Source organism: Miniopterus schreibersii, assembly GCF_964146895.1.
Source record: "Miniopterus schreibersii genome assembly, chromosome: 13".
Classification (NCBI taxonomy): Eukaryota; Metazoa; Chordata; class Mammalia; order Chiroptera; family Miniopteridae; genus Miniopterus; species Miniopterus schreibersii.
The window spans coordinates 41577197-41599571 of record NC_138113.1 but is presented as its reverse complement, the minus strand read 5'-3'; the positions used below and the strand labels follow the sequence as shown (position 1 = coordinate 41599571).

General features: G+C 47.0%; 1 protein-coding gene across 2 annotated transcripts; it reads right to left on the bottom strand.

Moving 5' to 3' along the window:
* Nucleotides 1–977: 977 nt before the first annotated feature.
* ACTG2 (actin gamma 2, smooth muscle) lies at nucleotides 978–22064 on the bottom strand. 2 transcript variants are annotated; one of them, XM_081155762.1, is made up of 9 exons: nucleotides 21649–22064; nucleotides 11674–11835; nucleotides 11126–11254; nucleotides 8748–8858; nucleotides 8403–8487; nucleotides 6596–6757; nucleotides 5590–5781; nucleotides 3631–3812; nucleotides 978–1197 (listed from the first exon to the last, which is right to left on the bottom strand). In XM_081155762.1, the coding sequence occupies exons 2-9, from the start codon at nucleotides 11797–11799 to the stop codon at nucleotides 1054–1056; spliced, it is 1131 nt and encodes a 376-aa protein (XP_081011888.1). In that variant the 5' UTR covers nucleotides 11800–11835; nucleotides 21649–22064; the 3' UTR covers nucleotides 978–1053. The 2 variants fall into 2 exon arrangements, with proteins under 2 accessions (XP_081011888.1, XP_081011889.1); XM_081155763.1 differs by having other exon boundaries at nucleotides 979–1197; nucleotides 11634–11835; nucleotides 21649–21701.
* Nucleotides 22065–22375: the final 311 nt, after the last annotated feature.

Genomic DNA, 22375 nt, shown 5'->3' with positions numbered 1-22375 from the left:
GTCCAGGAAATCGAGGTTTGATCCCCAGCAGGGGGTGTGCTGGAGGCAGCCAATCAATAACTCTCATTATTGATATTACTCTTTCTCTCTCCCACTCCCTTCCTCTCTCTGAAATAAATAAATAAATAAATAAATAAATAAATAAATAAATAAATAGATGGATGGTCGTGCCCTAGGTGGTTTTGTTCAGTGGTTAGAGCGCCAGGCCTGGGGACTGAAGGGTCCCAAGTTCAATTCTGGCCAGGGGCAAGTACCTCGGTGTCAGGCTTGATTCCGGCCCCAGTTAGGGTACATGTGTGAGGCAACCAGTCTATGTGTCTCTGTCACATTGATGTTTCTCCCCCCGCCCCCTGAAAAAGCAATGGAAAAAAAATCCTTGGGTAAGGATTATGAATAAATAAATAAATAATTGTCGTGGCAAGGAAGACACCTAAAAAAGGTGGTGATCAGTTCCTCCTAGAAGTAATAAACAGGATGTCATCATCCCACCTCGAGGTGTTGGCCAGAGGACAGGAAGTAGCGGCATGTTAGTGAGCAGCGTTACGCCCCAGTTGCCTGGAAGAGTGAGGCCACTTCTTGCTCCTGGGGGACTGCCAGATATCTGCTGGAGTTTATGAGTAAGAGCTGATTGCCCTACATGAGCTCTAGCCATTTAGTATCCATTTCTTCATTCAATATTTACTGAGCATCTACTATGTACCATGCACTCTGCTTAGTCCTTGGAGGTGGTATAGTATGAATACTAACTTTAGAGTCAGCTACATTTGGATTTTAATCTTGGTTCTGGGTGATCTTCAACAAATCCTTAACTTTTCTGAGCCTCCATTTCCTCATCTGTAATATGGAGGTAATAATAGTGGCTATCTCACAGGGTTATGTGTGGATTAGAAATAAGGTGTGCAAAGCCATTCGCACTGTGTGTGAGACATAGTGTGTGATGGGGGGAGGGGGGGCAGGAAGAGCTCCACACAGAAAAGTAAGGCTTGCAGGTTTTAATGTTTCATGATTGGTAACAGCAGTCTCAAGGAGATCCCCAGAGAATCTGTTCTGACTTTAGAAGCACTTCCTGTGGACAATGGAGGGCCCTGCCTCGTCATACTCTGGCTTGCTGATCCACATCTGCTGGAAGGTGGAGAGAGAGGCCAGGATGGAACCTCCGATCCAGACTGAGTACTTCCGTTCCGGGGGAGCAATAATCTGCAAAGAGTAAATGTGATGAATCATGATCAGTCCCCAAGAGAACAGGAAGGTGGTTCAGGAATCATCTCACACTGCTGGGCTGCCCCAGAAAAGAACAGCCTCCGTGGTCAGAAAGAAATAGGGTAAACCTTGTGGTAGATTGGGTTATTGTTCAAATCTTCACTCCACCCCCTCCCCGGGGAGATTGTATTGTTTCGCCAAGTGACTTTGGGCTGGGCTCTGTGTTTGCTTTGGCCAATAAAATGTTAGCAGACAGGAGTCAAGTAGGAGATTCATATGTGCCTCAGGCATACAGCTGGGCATACTCTCTTGTGCCTCTGCCATCTTCATGGAAAGAGCTCCCCTGAGGAGCTGCTGGCCCTTCAGCCTGGGTCCTATAATGTGTGAGAGATGTGGGCCTGACCTGAGCTGGCCGGACCTGCAGAGCTGCCTAGCCAAGCCTGACCTAGATTAGCTGACTCCCAGCTGACCTGCAGGTACATAAGCAATAAATGCTAATTATTACATGCCCTATGATTTCATAGTTACTTGTTAGCCAGCAATAGCTGACCATCTACAGAGGAAGTGCTGTTCCGTTCTTGCCTGGAGTTGGATTCATGAGCAGCTCAGGCTGGGTTTCCTCCATCCCTGAGTATGAGCCAGTCTACTCAGACCCCGTCTTGAGCTTCATCTGCCAACAGCCACTTGTACCTGAGAAGTTCTTAAATTCCTCCACACGTTGTTCATTCTTGTCACTGACCTTAGCCTTTAGAAACTGGTTGTCCTGTCAACCAACTTTGAACTCTACCTAAAAGTACATCTAGAATGATCTAAGAATCCAGTGCTAGAATAAACCAGAAATTAAATTGATTTTGGTTTTTCTGGTCTCCTTATAAATCTCTCTACATATTTCTTAAGTTACAGAGATCATGGGATTGCAGAGTAAGAAGGGTCTTTAGAAGCTTTCTTATTCAGGCAGACAAGTCACCCCATCTCTCCTTGGGTTGCTACCTCAAGGACTCGCACAGCCACAAAGAAGGTAACAGGTTTAATTGCTGGGCAGTTCTAGCTGTTAGAAAACTCTGAGCTGTCTTGGGCTGGAGCCCCACCCCCACCGGTGTCTCTTCTTCCATATTCTTGAGGCTTGCTTCGCCTCCCCCAATTCCTTTACACAAATTCTGCTGTCCAATTTGGCTGGGATGCTCATACAGGCACACACTCCCCTGAGCACTTTTGCTCACTCTGTTTCCCCTTCCTGGAGTGCCCTTTTCCCTCCTCCTGTCTTATTTAAGTTGCCCTTTCATTGATCATTTCTACTAATTAGGTCCTAGGTGCCTTGAAGCCTGGCACATATTATTACACTCAGGGCAGTGGCTCACAAATTGGGATATGTATCAAATCACTGGTGTTCATGTATCATTGTAGGTGGTGGGACTACCTCAGACCTGATGAACTAGAATCTGGGGGTGTGAGGCTAGATGTGGCGTCCTGACACATGGTCCAGGTAAAAACCCCATGTGGCAGGCCTCAGTGTGGCTGCTCCAGTGGCTCCAGGCGAGGGGAAGAGCCCACAGGTTCTCACCTGTTTTCTGGTGGCCTGCTTTGCTTTCCTGTGCTGAGCACCATCTGCTAGGCAGAAGCAAGGCCTGGAGCAGCCTTTCTTTGTGAAGAAGGTTCTTAGAACTGACATAGAGAATATACTTTCTTAGATCAGGCCTAGTCCCCGGAGACCAAATTTATTGTGAGACTTTGTAACTTTCAACCTATTTGTTATCTCTATTCTACTCCCAACTCTTTCTAGACCTGTTAGCAGCAAAGTTCCTAGAAGCCCTTAAAAAGGACTGTATAATTGATTGCTTGGGGACCAGAGGTGGGGAGAAGCAGTAAGACAAGTAGGCTCTCCTTCCACCCAGGCCTACGAGGTGAGAAGCCCTGGTGAGAAGCAATGTGGGGAGGGCTATGGCCAAGCTGGGACAACGGGCCACCCAGGAATCAAGGAATGTCCCCTTGAGTCTGAACCAGCAGCCTGCCCCACAGCCAAACTTTCTCTTTGAGACTTTCTCCCTCCTCTGGGGTAACACCCAACTCCTCTTTAAAGTATAGAGATGCTGTAGTGTCACCTCCTTCTTTTCTTCCCCTCTATTACTTTCCACTTTTATTTTTTATTTCCCTCCTCTTGATTTCCTCTGCAACCAGCTCAATATTCTCTTCATCCCAATTCTTTCACTCCCTTCACATATGACATCATGTGATGATGTTTGAGAGCCCATGCTAAAAGTGTCTCCAACTCATCAGTGCCCAAGGAACTTAAGTCCCCAAAATGAAATTTGTCCCAGACCAGGATGATATTGAACCCAGGAGACCACTGAGTTATAGGCCTGGCAGCTGGACTCCCAAGTAGACAGGTCATTGTACAAAGAACAGGACGAAAGGAACTGGGTGAAGACCCACCTTGATCTTCATGGTACTGGGGGCCAGGGCTGTAATCTCCTTCTGCATCCTGTCAGCAATGCCAGGGTACATGGTGGTACCCCCGGAGAGGACGTTGTTGGCGTACAAGTCCTTGCGGATGTCGATGTCACACTTCATGATGGAATTGTAGGTTGTTTCATGAATTCCGGCAGATTCCATGCCTGGTAGAGATCACAGTATCTAGTCAACATCCATCTCTCATAAACACCCACACCTTCGGCTCCTCAAGTGACCCTTCTGTTGTTGCAACTACCCTGATTCAGGCCCTCAGTTACCTCCCAAATGTATTACAAGGTCAGACCCTCTAAATACTCATCACCCTACCTTTAGTTTCCCTCCGTTCTGATTGATCTTTCACATTGTTGCCTGAGGTATATTTCTAAAGGAACCCTTTCATTGCATCATCATTTTTCACAGCTTTATTGAGCTATAATCCACATGCCATAATATTCACCCTTTTAAAGTGTACAGTTTAGTAGTTTTTAGTATAATCACAGAGTTGTGCAACTATTGCCACAGTGTAATTTTAGAACATTTTTAACACCTCCCAAAAGAAACCCCATACCCATTAGCAGACATTTCCCACTTCTCCTTTTTCCCTTTCCCAACTCTAGGCAACCACTAATCTACTTGCTGTCTCTATAGCTTTCCCTATTCTGGGCATTTCATATAAATGGACTCACACACTGTATGGCCTTTTGTGTCTGGCTTGTTTCACTTAGCATGTTTTAAAGGTTCATCCATGTTACAGAATGTGTCAGTACTACATTCTCTTTTACTGCCACGTAATATCCCATTGTGTGGGTATATCCATCATATCATCTTTGATAGTCCTCCATTGCTTACAGGTTGACATTTAGCTACCTTAGCCTGGCACCAAGATCTTCCTACATGCCAAACCAGCTCATGTCCACCTACCTGGCCTCCCCCACCTCTCGTCTTTTGTCCATGTGGTATAGTTCCACACAGTAGATAGAAGAATCTTCCTAAAGTATAAACCTGACCTTGCTACACTGCTGCTTAAAAGCTTTCAGGGGAGCTCCATTTCTGATATGATTAACCCCCACATTCTTTCTGTGGTCCAGCGATTCTCTCCAGTTCCCCCTGCGTGTAAACACACAACACACATACGCACACACACACACACACACAATTCTTCCATCCTGCCCCAAATAGAACATGGGCTTTCACACCTCCATGCCTTTGCAGATACCATTCAATCGACCTCGTACGCCATTCCCTACTCTGCACTCCTTCCATCCCCAGATGCCATAAAATGACACTCATGCTTCAAGGTTCTGTCCAAACATTCACCTTCTCTAAGAAGTCTCCCCTGCTTTCTTAGGCTATAGCACTCTGTCCAGTTTGCTATTTACCAGTACACAGTAGATTGTTTGCTTACAGGCCCATCTCACCCTATACACTCCTCAACAAAGAGTTGTCCTTATATTATTCTTTTATTCAATCCTTGTTGCAATCCTACTTAGTAGGTACTATCATTTTTTCCACTTTACAGATGAGATAACTGAAGTTTGAATACAGGTAACGTGTCCAAGGTGACAGGGCTTAAAGAGGCAGAGTCAGGACTTAAAACTAGGTCTGACCCCCAAGCCCATCCTGTTTACTGCTATAAATTTCAACCTCATGACCTAAATGCTGAGCGATCCAAGAAGTGTTCTGTTTATTAACCTCATTCTTAGTTTCATATTATATTCTCTCTCCTGCTTTTCCTTCATCTTGATTTCCTTACCTTTTTATTTAAAATTAGATTTTATCTCGTTGTATTGTTTATGTATTTTTGGTTCTTCCTGGAAAAAATACGGGCTATGTATAAACAATAAACAAAGTGCGCGTGAGTCCTGGTGTTTCTCTTTCCATCCCTCGCCCACCCCTCTGCCCTGCCCTCCTGGTGGGCAGGGGGCACAGATAGCCCCTCACCGATGAAGGAGGGCTGGAAGAGGGTCTCGGGGCAGCGGAAGCGCTCATTGCCGATGGTGATGACCTGCCCGTCTGGCAGCTCATAGCTCTTCTCCAGCGAGGAGGAGGAGGCGGCTGTGGCCATCTCATTCTCAAAATCTAGGGCCACATAGCACAGCTTCTCCTTGATGTCCCTCACGATTTCTCGCTCAGCTGGAAGCAGTAGAAAGGACAGAAAGTAGACACTCAGTTCTGTTAGTTTGGTTGTCCCATTTTGATCCCTATGAAAACCTCCTTATTTCTTTTTGGATTCAATCTTAGGATGAGTGTTAATTTTTTCATTCCTCTTCTTAAAGTGGGAGTTCAAAGTCCTGATTCTCAAGAAAAATGTTGCACGGAATTCTCCCCTTGCTGTTTTCACTCTGCCCTGACAACACTGCAGGCCTTCCTGAGGGCCTTGCAGGACAGATTTCTGGTCTAGATATAGGCTTATATGCTGCGATCTTACAGAATCTAGGGAGGCCCCCACCTAAATATTCTCTTTCCCAGGGTGGCCAGTGAGGCATGACACCTTCCCCTTAGATATTCAGACCTTATTTATCCCACATGTCCTCAGAAGAACTATCAATGTCTCTACATAATGAAATGCATCACCAGATCTTCCTACCATTCAGCACTGTTCAAAACCAGCTCTGATCCTGGAGTGGACATGGAGAGAGGTAGCAGGTCCCCGGGAAGGAGGGGATGCCGTGAGAGGGCACTTGAGGAGGGCTCCGCCGAGTGCTGCTCAGGATAAGTAGGCCTAAGCCTCGTGCCCCTCCCCAGGGCGTACTGGTCGAGAACCATCCCCCTTAAATAATGTTGCCTTGACTATCTGGTCTTGTTCAGGGGCATAACCTCAGGCTCGGGCCTCCCCGTCTACCCCAAAATAATCTGAAGACACAGAGCCGCAGACTTCTCACCAGGCCTGGCCCGAGATCAGGTTTGGTTCTGAGCTGAGCTCAGAACCAGGAAGGGGGCTGGATACCTGTGGTCACAAAGGAATAGCCTCTCTCCGTGAGGATCTTCATGAGGTAGTCCGTGAGGTCGCGGCCCGCCAGGTCCAGGCGCATGATAGCGTGAGGCAGAGCGTAGCCCTCGTAGATGGGGACATTGTGGGTGACACCGTCCCCCGAGTCCAGGACGATGCCTGCGGACAGAGGGGATGAGACCTATGAAAGCCTTTCTTGTCCTTCATCTGTCTCTTTCTGGGACCATATACCAATGATCTTCAGTGACCATATTTTTCTTTAGTGGCTGAGAAAACTCACCCACCATAAGAAGAATCAGTCATATTTTTGTGCACAGCAATTTATTTTCCCAAAGGAGACTATTGCCTACCGGAAAGCAAGCAGGTTGTCCCCTCTTCCTGTGCTCCTTGAAACACTTTCACAACCATGCATACTTGTTAATTTGTATCTAGACCGCACATTCTTTAAGTGAGACTGGATAATCTGTACACCTTTCAGGCATCAAACTAACACACATGCACATGCAATTAGAATGTTAGATCTGAAAGGGACTATAAAGACCAGCCAATGTGAAAAAAATTAACATGCCCTACTAATAAAACTTTCAGTAAACCATGAAAGGAAATAAGGTACCTCCGCATGGTAAGAAATCTCTCTTGATCCGATAGCCACATAATAACAGGAAAACATTATAATACTGTTTTTTTAATTATTATTATTTACTATTGTCTTGGGCATTTTAGCCAATGCAATAAGACACGAAATGGAAATAAAAGGTGTTATTGTCAAAAGGAAACAGAATTGCCATTATTTGCAGATGATGTGGTTGTATACCTAGAAGACCCAAGAGACTCAACTGAAAAATGATTAGAACTAATAAGATGGGTTAGTAAGGGCCAGAGGTAAAATAAATATCCAGGGACCAGTAGCTTACACTTGTACAAGGCTGTTGATCATAGCATATTTTATAATAAAAAAAGAAAAATTGCAGACAACCTAAAGGCCCAGCAATAGACAAATGGTAAAATAAATAAACAAATTATAGAATTATAGACCCATCATACAATGACTACCACGTGACCATTAAATAGGATGCTTACAACAAAACCAAGTGCAAAGCACAGGATACAAATCTGCATATACCCTGCACTTCCCTATTACTGTCCTTATCACCTGTAGTGAAATTATCTTTTACTCCTGTCTCTCCCCCACTGGACTGTTAGCTCCGTAATGGCAGGTCTGTCTTGTTGGTCAGTGGTGCAGTGTTTGCTGCATGGTAGGCAGCGATGGAAAATATCTGCTGTATGAATGAATGAATGAATGAGTGATCAATGAATACATGAATGAATATTAGTAAGGAAAAAAAAACAAAGACTGAAAAAAGAATACATGAATGTATGTTTGAGTAATATTCATGGAAGCTGTCGAGTCCCTATGAAAAACTGGTTTATTTTGAAGCTCCTTCTGTCTCCCTGAGCACCTTTCTACACTAAAGACACATACTTGCATATCCATCACGGTTTTTGCTATTGCTGCTTCAGGAGCAGGAACATTTCAGAACTGTTGGAAAGTGTGCATAAGCTCCCAAACTGACTGCTGTGAGGGAAGTGGCCCTTGCTGGATTACTAGTCATGTTTATTCAGGTGAACTCTTTCCATCTATCTATGTTGGGCATACTTCCATCCACATGGACTTCCCTTCTGTTATCCCAACTCAAGGTTTTCCCTGGGCTTTGGCTGTCCCTTCGATTCTTCTGAGCAGGAACCATTTCCCCTTCCTCCTTCTGAAGTCAGGAAGGGAACAGATAACAACAGGGCTACTCACCTGTTGTGCGGCCAGAAGCATAGAGGGAGAGCACAGCTTGAATGGCGACATACATGGCAGGGACATTGAAGGTTTCAAACATGATCTGGAAGGACAACGAAGAATTAAAGACTGTCTCGCAGAAATCACAGCATGTCTTGGCTCAAAGAATGGTTTGGAATCTTATTAAGGGCAGGAAATATGCTTATTTACCCACCTCCCACCTCCCATAGGGCTTGGCATGGATTATGCACACGGCAAGTTCTCAAAAGGTTCTGTTATATTGACGTGTAAATGGGAGAAAGGAGCTGGCCGAGCATCCATGTTGCGTTCTGTGCCAGTGCTCAAGTCTGTCTGGCCTCTTACCTGGGTCATCTTCTCCCTGTTGGCCTTGGGATTTAGGGGTGCTTCCGTGAGCAGGGTGGGGTGCTCCTCAGGTGCTACCCGCAGCTCATTGTAGAAGGAGTGGTGCCAGATCTGTTTGGGACAAAAGTCAGACGAGTCCAGCAGACTCCCAGTGAACTGGAAAACCCCCATTGACGTGCCCATGCTGACGGAGTATAGCTCGGTGCTCTTGGGTCTGGAGGGAACTGTCAGGCCTGGGAATTTCTGATTGAAATTTGGCAGTTATATTCCTTCTCAACAGGGCCCCAGACAAGACTCAGGTCTGGGGTCAATATACTTAGTGAGAGTGTATACTGTCTCCTCCTGGGAAAAATGACAGATACGCTTGAACCTTCCCTGTATATTATGGTCCGGTTGGTACTTTAGAGCAGGGTTTCTCAACCTCAGCACTTTAATTTAGGTTGGATACTTCCTTGTTGCAGAGGGCTGACCTGTGCATTACAGGATGTTTAGCAGCATCCCTGGCCTCCACCCACTGGATGCCAGTAGCATCCCTCCAGCTTGTGACAGGCAAAAAACCATCTCCAGACATTGCCAAATGCCCCTGGGAGGCAAATCGCCCATGGAGAACCACGATTTCAAAGGAAGTTATTTCTCCCCTCTGTGTCTAGGTCCCTCTCCAGTGATCCAGGACCACAAAACAGGAGTTTTTATTTTTCAGTTTCAGAGGGATTTTATTTTTTATTTCAGAGGCATTCTGCAAAGAGTGCCAGGGACCTAAGGCTTTGATCTCCTTAGAGGTGGGGCACAGGATCATTTGATTCCATTGTACCCACATATTTATGGACTATTTCCAATATCACAGGACCAGTCAAAAGCAGATAAAACTTGAGGATGGCACAAAACTCTAGGCTTTGTGCTAGGATGGTGCTAAATGTAAGGAGAGCACATATGACCCAGACATGGCACCTAGATTTTAGATTCAAAGTCTGGAGGGGAGAAAGACAGGCCAAAAGGAAAATGCTAAGACATCCACGTTTTAAGTGAAGGACAAGGCAGAAGCAGTCCATTTACCAGTGGATTTAGGTCGGCCCTGAAGGCAAAGGAAGCCTGAAGAGGCTGAGAAGGGTGCCCAAGGCAGAGGGACTGGCACAAGCAGAGGCCCTGGATTATGGAAGTTTCACAAATGACACAAAGGATGTGGCAATCAGTCTGAATGAGGTGATGTTAGTTTTCTTCAAATGTGGGCCCCAGATGCCTTCTATCAGCATCATCTGGGATAACTGTTACAGGCGCAGGTCCCAGGCCCAGGATTCACAATAGTATGTGCCATTTATTGAGCATTAAGTATGTTCCCTGCCTTGGGATTATACTAAGTATTTACCTAATTCAATCTCCCAAGCAACCTAATGAAGAATGTATTTTTATCTCCACAACTGAGGAAACTGAGGGCTTAGAGGGAAGGATTTGCTCCCAGGTCTCCCTGTCACTGACTCGCGTCTGTATTCTTAACGGTTCCACTGTGTGAAGCAAAAGCTATTGTATTTTATCTATTTATCTCACATCCAGAGTGGCTGAATCTAGGACTTAGAGGAAAGTATAGTGAATTACAGATTTCAAATCAACGTTCTTTATTCCCAGTGACAGTCTGCTCAATAAGCCCTCTATTACATTTCAAAAGGCAGTCATTGCAAAACAAGGACTCTCAGACAACTGTCAGCAGAATTCATCAAAAGAATATTAAAAAGGCTCTATTAGCATTTTGCACACATAATGTTGTTGTGCAAACCACTATTTAAAAATTGTCCTTTCCCCACATTTTCTTACACACAAAAAAGCTTCTAAAAACCCCAATAGTATCTTACTGAAAATTTTCATTAGAGAATCATCATCACAGTATAGCATCGATGCACCTATCCGAGGTCAGGGCAGAGAAAATAAAAAGGAGGCAGCAGCAGCGTTTGAGAGGAGGCAGCGCTGGTTTGGAGCCGAAGCTGTGTGAGGATGGAGCTGGGAACTCGGCAGGACCAGGCCCTCGGCCGCAGCCAGGAAGTTGGGGAGCTGCTGTTGGTTAGCGAGGAGCTACTGAAGCTTCTTGAGGGGGTGAGTCACATGCGCTGATCTGTTTTCAGAAAGAGAAGCTGTGCAGCAATGGAGGGAATTAACTGGGTGAGTGAGACAGGAGACAAAGAAACCAGTCAGGGAGCCACTGCAGTCGCCCTGTGACAGATGTCCCCATGCTTGGTTGAGTAGGGCCGTGCGGCTGGACACAGAGGAACGAAGGCTGTGAGGAGCCCTTGAGAGGAAGAGCGGACAGGGCGCAGGGGACTGCGGGCCCCGAGGGCCACGAGGGCGTATCAGGGTGAAAACGAGCGTGTGAGGGGGGAGTTCACCGGTACCTTCTCCATGTCGTCCCAGTTGGTGATGATGCCGTGCTCGATGGGGTACTTGAGGGTCAGGATCCCTCGCTTGCTCTGAGCTTCGTCCCCCACGTAGCTGTCTTTCTGGCCCATTCCCACCATTACACCCTGCAACACAGAAGAGGAGAGGCGCGAATTGGTCGAGGGCTCCCCTCAGGGGGACTGAGGCATCAGAGGGTTTCTGAGGAAAGATGAAGACAGGAAAAATGTCTTTCTTCAGGAAACAGAGAGCAGGAGGTGAGGGTGATGAGGCCGTGGCAAGGAGAGAAGGCGGAGGAGTTCTTGTGAGCTTGCCTCTCTTCGTTCTCCTAAGACAGTGCCATTCTCTGAGAGAGCAGAGCTCATTCAGACACTTCCTCCCCTTACCTTATGTTACACACACACACACACACACACACACACGCATGCACACACACACACACATGCACACACACACACACGCATGCACACACACAGCCCAGCATCGTCTCCACAATGCGGCGCTTACTCCTAGTGGCTCAAAGCCTTGTGTCCAGAAGAGCACACACCTGGTGGCGAGGGCGACCCACGATGGAAGGGAAAACGGCTCGGGGGGCATCATCTCCTGCGAAGCCAGCCTTGCACAGGCCAGAGCCATTGTCACACACAAGGGCGGTGGTCTCCTCTTCACACATGGTGAGCGCGGCTGAGTGAACTGGGGGCGGGAGCACCTTGGGGGTTGGGGGAGAAGGGAAGCAGTCAGCCAATTGTCAAAAACATGTTGGAGACAGTCTTCCTTACTTTGGGGCCTGATCTCATCTGCAGTCAGGGCCCAGTTCCAGGAGACACAAGCGTGGACATGGCCTCCTAGTCCCTGGTGATTGGGCTTCTTTCCTCTACCCTGCTGATATAGGTCGAATTGTGTATTCCCAGATTCACATGTTGAATCCTAAACTCCAGTCCCTCGGAGTGTGACTGTATTTTGGGATAGGGCCTTTAAAGAGGTAAAGTAAAATGAGGTCATTGATCCAATATGACTGGTGTCCAGTACAACTAATCCAATAGGAAGGGTGTGTTTTCATAAAGGAGGCAGCAGCAGCCTTTGAGACAGAGACAAGCAGAGGGAAGACCATGTGAAAGGCAGCAAGAGGGCAGTCATCGCCAAGCCATGGAGACAGGCCTCAGAAGAAACCAATCCCGCCAACGCCTTCATCTCGGACTTCTAACCTCCAGAACTGTGAAAAAATTTTGGTTGTTTAAGCCACCAAGTCTGTGATCGTTTGTTTTGGCAGTTCTAGCAAACGCATCCACCTGCCTCTTCAAACCCAGAAGAGCTACAAAGCTCTAATCCAATGGAAAGAATCTTAAAAAACTTGAAGGGTAGGAAAGGAGTTGAAAAAATGTGCGGTACATATAACAAAGGATTATTATCTACTATATATAAAGAACTCTTACAAATCAATAAGAAAGAAGTAAACAGCTCCAAAGAAAAACAAAAATGATGCATAGATAATTGACAGGAAAGGAAATGCAAATACCCAATGAAAGGAAGTGAAATACCCAACAGCTTCATGAAAAGGTGCACAGCCTCACTAGTTATCAGAGAAGTGGAGACTCTCTCCAACATGTGACAAGTGAAATAAGATTATTTTCACCCATCACAGTGTTAAGATTCAAAGTTTTATAATAGGTGTTGGCAAAGATGTAGAAAAACTGGCACTCTTTAATTAGAGAAACATACAATTTGGAACTACCCAAAAGTCCAAAGTATGGGATACTGTACTGAGGTTAAGAGAAGAGTCAGGCCTGTCTTTATGGACTCACATGGCTAGGTTTCTAAACCAGTCCACTGAGAAAGTTGCAGAACAGAATGTAGAGCGTAAAACCATGTATGCAAGTTCTTTTTAAGATAGAAAAAACCCCCAATATGGTGCATTTTCCATAATTTTCTATTTATGGAAATAACCACAGCAAAAAAATTCTGGAAAAAAGTCTAAGACTGATCATAGTGATTACCTCCAGAAGTGGTGGGAAGGGGCTGGGAGAGGAAGTACTGGGATACAGCTGTAATGTTTTAAATTTTTGCAAGGGGACTGTATTCATGAACAGTTTATAATTAAAATCAACATAACAGATTGTTAAGGGGAAAAGATGCAGTAGTTATAGGGGAAACATACAATCCTAAAGGTAGAAGCACCTGAGGAGGAAGGGGCAGCCTGAGAGGAGAGGAAAGCAAGAGATTCCTGATGAGACTCACTGCCCCCTGCTGCTTCGGATGGAGAAAACGGAGAAGTCCCTCTTCCCATACGGATACCTGAATTGGGACAGCTGCAAAGTGAGGAGGGAATTCAGTTTTCCAACATCTGTTGCAGGTTTTCTTTTCTTTGGGGGGGGGGGGCGCGTGGAGATTGAAAGACATCTGACACATTCTTGGCACTCCATGATAAGAGAGAAGCAACAGACACTCAGGAGACAGTGAGCAGATTGCCTTCTAGCCTGGGAAACCCTGGGCGGGACAGCGTGGATGGAAGTGGGAAAGGCCCTAGCTGAGTGGTTACAAAGGCCAGCTTTCAGGAGTCCAGAAAAGAGAGGTTGTGGCATGGAAAGAGAAGGTGATGGCAGCGGAGGAAGCCCCAACCAAGCTTCATTCAGGTTGTGTGACCATAAGAGGAGAAGATAGAAACCTGTGACCTTAGCCCATCTTATGCTGAAGATGGACAGTGGCGACAATGACCAAAGCAAAGAGGAGACAGAGCCACAGGCCTGTGAACATGAGGTCAGTCTCTACATAAGTAGAGACTGAGCAGAAGCTTATTAACAAAATTTTTTAAGGCTAAAAGGAAACCCTTTCCCATTAGGTTTGAAGCACGGTACACACTAAGGGAGAGGCCCTCTGTGACTTATTCAGTCCAGCTCTGCTCTGTCTCTGTTGATCCTCATGACCTCCCATGGCCATGGAGGTCCAGTCCCAGCTCTCTAACCTGGCCCACAGGGCCCTCAGGGCCTGGCCCTTGCCTGCCCCTCCAGGCTCATCCTGCCCCCTCTCAGCCGTCTCACTATGGTCATATGGAGTTTCCATTCTCTGAACGGTGTCACTTCCTCTCCCTTCCGAACTTTTTAGATGCAGGGGCTGGAAGATCCTTCTCCCCACCTGTTTGCTACTCCTATCACCTGTCAGGCCTCTGTGTTGACACTGCATTTTCTTGAGGCCTCTCTGGCCACTGGTCTTAGTGGTCCCTCTTCTTTGCCCCACAGCTCCTTGAACTTGCACGAGCAACGATCAACTCTACGTAGCCTAGCTCACAAGGAGCTCCGTAAAAGCAGCACCTGGGTCTGCCTCACTCCCCAGTGATGCTTCGGTGTGCCTAACATAATGTCTGGCACAGAGTGGGCTCCTAAATGTTTGTTATCAAAATGAATGAGTGGATGAACCAATGGCTGTCAAGGAGAAAGGTTTTCTCTGGGCCTGAGCAGTTTCAGGACTGCAGAGAAGATCCACCAACTTGGAAGAATGGAGAAGTGAAGAGACGTTAGAAGACTGGAGGTGGGCAAATGCTGTTCAGTGTTCAAAAGGGAAAGAAGGCAGACCTCTAAAACCTCAGATACTCTTGATATGAGAGTCAGTTAGGTTTCCAGAGGCACTGCTAAAGAAAGCATTTTAAAAGCAGTGATTTCTTATATTTGGTAATGGTTTACCAAGAGCAAATGTCAGAGTAACAGCCCTCCCTTTTCTCTGAGGACCGTGGGGCAGGAGAAGGTAGGAGATGTTGAGCTTAACTTGATCTTGGCACCTGACAGGGTCTCCTGTGACATCTCTATTGATAAAGCCAAGTGGGCTGAACAATAAATTACATGGACATATTTGTAGCTGCCTGAATTGGTCACTGAAAAGTGTTAATTGATGGATCAGTGTCAACCTGGAGACAGTGATATGCCTCAGGCTCTATTCTTTTTTTTTTAATCCTCTGCTGAGGATATATTTATTGATTTTAGAGAGAAGGGGAGGAAGAGGGAGAGAGAGAGAGAAATGTTGATATGAGAGAGAACATCAATCAGTTGCCTTCCATATGTGCCCCGACCAGGGATTGAACCCCCAACCTAGGTATGTGCCCTGAATGGGAATCGAACCTGCAACCTTTGGCATATGGGGACAATGCTCCAAACAACTGAGCCACACTGGCCAGGCCCTCAGGCTCCACTCTTGGTTTTTTCCTCATGTGACATTTTAATAAATGAATTGGGTAAAAATATAGCGCACATGCTGATCAAATTTCCAGAGAAAACAGACCGGGGAGAAAGTAATACTAAATACGTTGGATGGAAGAACCAGAATTCAAAGCAGACCTCAAAAAGCAGAGAAAATAAGCTGAATCCAATAAGATTAAATTTAATAGAATAAACATGAGGTTCTGCATGTGAGTCTAAGTAACCAAACTGTGAAAACTCTTGTTCAGCATCTGTAAGCAGGACCTGGGTCGCGTTGACTGTCAGCAGTGTACTGTGGCCAGGGTGAAAGCTAACCCCACCTCTGGCTGGAGTGCTGTGTCCAGTGCTTGGGGACACTCTTATGGGAAAAAATGTGGGGAAGGGGGCTTGCATTCACTGCTGACGTGTCAAATTGTATTAGTTTTTGGAAGGGGAATTTGAAAATACGATTTAAAAGCCTTAAAATTAACATCTATCTTTTGTGTATAATGTATAGGATGGGCAAAAGTAGGTTTACAGTTGTGAGTACCTGAAATAGTTTAATAGTTTATTCTTGTATTATTATTTATTATTATATTATTTTTCATACGAACACCTGTACATATCTTTTGATATAAAAATAGCCTTAGCTGGTTTGGCTCAGGGGTTAGAGCATAGGCCCTCGGACTAAAGGGTCCTGGGTTCAATTCCAGCCAAGGGCACATACCTAGATTGCAGGCTTGATCCCCAGCCCCGGTTGGGGTGCAACCAATCAATGTGTCTCTCTCACATTGATGTTTCTCTCTCTCTCCCTCTCTCTCTCTTCCACTCTCTCTGAAAAGCAATAGAAATAATATCCTCAGGTGAGGATTAAAAATAATAATAATAAAATAAAATAAAATAAATAAAAATGTATATGTGGTTTGACTCCACAAAAGCACTTCTAGGGATTTATCCCTGGGAAACACTCGTGGGTAACTGGAAGGATTTGGCCAAGAGCTAGTTCATCACAGCTTTGTTTAAAATAACCAAAATGTGCCCTGGCTGATGTGGCTCATTTGGTTGAGTGTTGTCCTGTGAACCAAGAGGTCGCTGGTTCCATTCCCAGTCAGGGCACATGCCTGGTTGCGGGCTCAATCCCCAGGAGGGGGTGTGTAGGAGGCAGCCGTAGGTGTTACCTCCTCACATTGATGTTTCTCTCTCTCCCTCTCCTTCTCCTTCTCTCTCCCTCTCCCTTCCTCTCTCTCTCCAATCAATAATAAAAACATACTTAAAATGAATAAATTAAATAACCAAAATGAGAAACAACTTTAATGTTGAAAAAGTTATTGAATAATAAATAAATTGGTTCGTAAACTAATAGCCAGAAACGTCCATACAATGGAAAGAGCAGAATGTTTTTAATGCAATGGAAAAGGTCCCGCTGTTTTGTCAGGTGAAACACAGCAGTATAGCCCCTGTTTCCATTTTTGGTAAGTAAATGTATTTTTAATTTGAAAAAAATGGTAGCCCTTCACATCTATTACCTATTGAATCCTCACAAAAGCCCTGAGAGAAGATATTTTTATTTCAGTTTTACAGATTTGGAAACTAAGTCTCCAAGAAGGGAAAGACGTAGCCTAATGTCTCCTAGCCGGGAAGCGGCAGGGCTGGCGTCGGCCCAGGCAGGTTCCAAAGCCTGGACTGGCCCCTTCCTCACCACCTTAGCGAAACTCTCATAACTTCTCCATGTTTGGTGTTTTCCCTTCTGCCTCTCTGCCTCTCTAGTGCTGTTGGCAGCAAAAGCCCTAAAACAAAAGGGTCTGTGTTCTTGTCTCTCTCTGAGTCTCTGGGCCCCTCCTATGCCAGGATTATGTCTACCTTTATGTTTATAAGCCCCTGCACTTGCCTCGGTGTTTAGCACAGAGTAGGTGCTCAGTTAATGTTGGATGACAACCCACCACCTGAGAGGCAGACCTGGTCTGCGCTGCCCCCGGTGTCCTCTGGTCCCCACAGTCCCGGATCATGACACCTTGATCACATGGGCCTGGTTTAGAACCACAGGGTGCGAGCTTTCTCTCCACAAGCTGTTCAGCAAGCAGTTATGTGCTCTAGCAGGGGCCCAACCCTGGAAGCTAGCAGGTGGCCAAGGGGCAAAGCCACACGTCCGTGACTGCCTTGCTCTAGGGTCCCCTCAGCTTTCTCTCTCTCTCTCTCCTGTGTGATTTATAGTTCAAGCCTGTCTGGCTTTTCAGTGAATCCTTTTGTCTCCCCTGAGTTCCCCACACACAAAAAGAGAGCGTTGGACTTTGTTTCCCAGCAGCTGAGACAAGCCACGGAGCATCTTACAGCTGTCAACAACGCCTTCTGCAGCACTGTGAGCGGATTTAAATCTGCCTTCTCCAAGGCGGACCCAAATGAAAAGCCAGGGAGGCGGAGGCGGGGTCAGGGCTGCGGGCCTGGAGGGGAGCTGCCCTGGGAAGAAGGGTTTTGCCCCAGAGCCAGGCTCTCCTGGAATGTCTCCACCAGCTGCTCGCTGGTAACTTGTGGCTGGACTGGAGCATGTCAGCCCAGCCAGAGCCAGAGGCACTGTGGTTTCCTGGGGTCAAACCGCTCTGCGCTGGCAAAGCTGAGCGCAGTGTCCTGGCTCAGTCAGCACGCACGACATCTGGGCTTCATTGAGGATTTCACGAAATTAGAAACACAGCTCCCCTCTCCTTCCCCCAAACCAAGTGCATGCGTGTAAAAAATGTCACACTCACTCATTTCCCTGGCCACGCCCCCCCCCAAGCAAATATGAAGACAGAGGTGTTAGCCCCCCTCCCTGTCACTCTGAAGGGGTGGCCTCAGAGTTCCCTCCACCCCTCCTTTCTTTGCCCTTCTGCTCCGCCGGGCACCCTTTCCCATGGCCTAGTCCCTGTCTCCTTCTCTGGCCTTCAGTTTCCTCAAGCATGAAGTGGAAGCCTTAACATCTATCTTACAAGGCGATGGATAAATAAAATAATGGAAATGAAAGCGATTTCTAAATTGTAAATCAGGATCAGCAAACTAAGGCCTGTTTGTATGTGGCCCATGGGCTAAGAATGGTTTTGACATTTTAAAATGTCAAAAAAATGTTACAGGGAATTCAAATTTCAGTGTCTATAAATAAAGTTTTATTGGAATGGAGCCACACCCATGATTTGCTCACATACTGTCTAGGGCTGCTACTGCTACAGGGGCAGAATTGAATAGTTGCTACGAAGACCTTTAGGCCTACAAAGCCTAAAATATTTCCTATCTGACCCTCTGCAGGAAAAGTTTGCCCATCCCTGTGCAAAGGGCTGCAAAAATCATTCTTCCTACCTCTCCGACGCTTCTCCGCTTGCTCCCAGAATGAAGTCTGCTGCTATTGGAAGGAGCTGAATGAGCCACTTCACAAATCAGTGATTATCAACAGTTGAATTTACGCCAGTTCCCAAAGACATTTTGGAAATTGGCAGAAAGTTTAAACCCTTAAAGGAAGGCTTTTCAGATGATGAGATTTCAAACAATAGTCGGGGAACTATTTTGGGGTGAGGGCTTTAAATGACACGTATGCAGCTGCCTGTTATAATTTGCACACACACACATATTTGTAGGATCGAAGAGCCTGGCAGAGAGAAATCATTTCCCGAAAAACATTCCTTCAGTGGAAAATTCTAGCGGCACCTCTAAATAACTTCAGGGCATCTGGACTTGGTTGATATATGTTAATTAAATTTAAAATGATTCCTGGTTAGTGATATTTCTGATCCCCAGGATTTTGCTGTTTGGACCTGCTCTGCAGGCCTTTACCTGGGCCTCTCATTCACTCTCCCAGCTCAGTCCAGATCCCTCTCCTGGGCTCCAGATGCACAGAGCCAGCTGCCTGCTGGGCATCTATACCCCAATGCCCCCCCAGCACCTCAATTCCACCTCCAGGACTGCTCTCCTCATCACCGCCCTCTAAATTGGAATTGTCCCTCAGGGAATCGCACCACCCACCCTGGAATCTAGCCCTACACCCAGACTCCTCTCTCCTCCCTCCCAGCCAGTCCCCAGGATGTCTTAATTCTATCCCCACGCCACCCTGTATGACCAACTCCCGACCACCTCAGACCGTGGTAGCACTCTTGCCCTGTTCCAGTCCACTCTCCTCACAGCTGCCAGAGCAGCCCCTCCAAAGGGCAGATCTCTTGCTTTCACACTCCTGTAGTCCCCCATTGCCCAATCCTTTAGTGTAGTACACAAAGCCCTGATAATGCAGCCCTGCCTGCCCCTCTGACCTTAGCTTTCCCTGCTTCCTGCCTTGAAGTCTAAATTCAGTAGAGCTGAGCCACTTAAAGAATCCCAAAGACCATGCTTCCTCTCTACCGGGACTACCACAACTCCAGGACTCAGCTCAGGTACCCCTTCCTCCAGGAAGGCTTCCTTGATAACTCCTGGGCTGAGTGAGGGGCTCCTCCTACAGTCTTTTTAAAAAAATAATTTATCTTCATTGTTGAAAGTGTTCCAAAGGCCCCCCTTACCCCCATTGGTCCCCTCCACTCTGCACCACCCCCCAGGCCTTCACCACACTGTTGTCTGTGTCCATGGGTTATGCATATATGCGTATAAGTTCTTAGGTTAATCTCTTCCCCACCCACCCACCCCTGCCTTCCCTCTGAGATTCGTCAGTCCCTACAGCCTTTTTATACATTTATTGACTCCAACGTTCTCATCTGTTTTTCTGCCTCTCTCAATGATTGCAGAAGTCCCTACACTGTCCCTAAGGAGCCGCGACAGTGTGTGGCACATAATAACTGTTCAATAAATGTTGGTGGGATGAACAAAGCGAAGAAGTAAAGAAATCGTGCCCCGCGGTCAGGATGTCATGCTGCCCATCTTGGTTTCCCAGGCCTGGCAAGTAGAATCTCTCAGCTCACTACAGTTTCTCCAGCACCCATTTATCTCTGTCATAAGGTGGGAAGCTCTCTTTTGAGCCCAAGGGATTACCTCCAAGTCTAAATCCATTCAAATAATAAAAGCAAGCACTTAGAGTCTCCCTATGCAAAGTACCTCAGCATCACCTGGGAGCTTATTAGGAATGCAAATTAGTGGGCCCTGCCCCAGCCTCCAGAATCAGAAACTGGGGTGCAGTGTAGGGCAGTTTGTGTTTTAATAAACCTTCCAGGTGATGTTTAAAGTTTGAGCAATCAGGGTCAGGCCCTGAAAACACTGAGCTGAGCACTTTACACATGCATCATCTCATTTAATCCTCACAACAGCACTGCCAAGTAGGTAGTATTACTATTGCTCCCATTTTACAGGAGAGCAAATTAAGGTCACTTAGTAACTTTGGTAGCCAGCGGTCGGCATCCAAGGCCTACACCACTACACTATCTGCCTCAGCCATAAAGAGATGTTAGCGGACTTCGATCACAAAGTAGAAATTACCAGACTAAAATGACTGATTGCCCATTGGACCTCCCCACACAGAGGGCGCTCCAAAACCGGACCCTGCCCCCCGTCAGTGCTGGTGTGCCTCCTGGGTTCCCTACCCCAGAGACCTTCTCCTCGGCCCCTCGGTCTTGTTTTCTTCTCAGTTATTTGTGCGCATGTATTTGTGGGGGGGGGGGGGTGTGATGGTGGTAGTAATGACATTGGCAGATGATTTCACAGCGGGTGTATCTTTTGGACAAATCGCTTAACTTCTCTAAGGCTCAGTGTCCGCATCAGAGAATGAATTAGACAGAGAATGAATTCGATGGCTCCTATATTCCTCCCAGCCCTAAAACTGCTTGATGCCACACAACACTCGTCCTGTCCCACCTCTGACTTCCCACATCAACAGTGACCCTAGAGCCTTCAAGGATGAGGCAATGTTCTGTCCACCTCAGCCAAGCACGAGTCAGAGGACAGCAAGACCAACAGGGGACTAAAGTAAATACACCCTTACTCCCAGCCCAGACGTCTCAGACACTGGGACCATCATCAGCTTTGACTCCAACACCCTGAGAAGAAGCAGGTTTTCTGAAAAGCATCTGCCCCCCTAAGACAGCCTCCCAGACATTCGGAGCTGTGACAAAGGACAGGAGAGCGTAAATCTGCGCTGCTCCTGGTCAGCAGGATGAGTAGAGACCGTGGGTGTCACATCCCACCCATCACCCAGTTATGAGGGCAGGGAGCACCCATCCAGACTGGAAAAGCCCTTCCCCGGGATGCCCCGTGGCCAGAAGCAGGCAGCAGTGTGCTCACAGGCACCGCTGCCCACTGAGGGCCTTGACGCGTGTGACCCAGGCCAGCGTCACGGAAACCAGGCCAATCTGGAGGCGCCTCCTGCACCCAGGGGGCCAGGCAGCCCCAGGAAGGCAGAGCTCTCCAAGCTGTTCAGTACTCACCAGATGTATGAGAGGTCCTTCTCCCAGATACTGAGGGCTGGTGTGTCTTTGGCATAAACACCAGAGCAATATAAAACCCCAGAGGCGGATCTTCTTTAAACAGAGTCCCTAAAAAGGCCAGCTGACGGTGTGTTAGCAATATTACCATATAAGGTGGTTTTTTCAATAAATCGGCCTTGGGGGGTGGGGAAGGGGGGTTGGGTAGAGTGAATTATCATTTGAAAAATGTATGCAAAAGGACTTGAGTGGCAACATCCTTGGTGCTGGTGGATTTGTTCCTTTTATGCTGTACTCACATAAACAAAACTCACACCAGGCCTTATAAGCTGCCCAGAGGGAGGCCAATGCAGCTCAGCTCCTGCAGAGAGAACCATACCAAGAATGGCAGTGGGTTTCCTCCCTCCATTCCTCCCTCCTCAGGCCCTGGTGCCTGCCATCCTGGGTTGGCCTGGGACACCCACGCAGTGTCCCCGAAGTGGATGCAATTGTGCTTGGTCTGGTGCAAGGCCAGGGCAGCTAACAGCTGAAGGGAAATGCCACCCACACCTGGAGAAGAGAGCCCCTGGGTCCTACTCTCCCGCTGCCCCTTACTCAAGCTCTAAGCCCTGGGCTAAGACGGCTGGGGGCCCGGGACACCTTAAGCTGCCCCTGGAATTTTACTGTCTCCTACCTTCCACCTTTCCTTGCTGGATTCCTTCTACCAGTCCCTAAATATTGGGAATTACAG

Bases quoted from the DNA above. Each gene is read 5' to 3' on its own strand.
- ACTG2 (XM_081155763.1), bottom strand. From the start codon at position 11,762: ATGGCTCTGGCCTGTGCAAGGCTGGCTTCGCAGGAGATGATGCCCCCC. The intron at 11,255-11,633 runs GTAAGCGCCGCA...TCTGTGTTGCAG, and splicing joins AAGGCTTTGAGCCACTAGGA to GGTGTAATGGTGGGAATGGG. The intron at 6,758-8,402 runs GTGAGTAGCCCT...CTCTGTCCGCAG, and splicing joins TGCTTCTGGCCGCACAACAG to GCATCGTCCTGGACTCGGGG.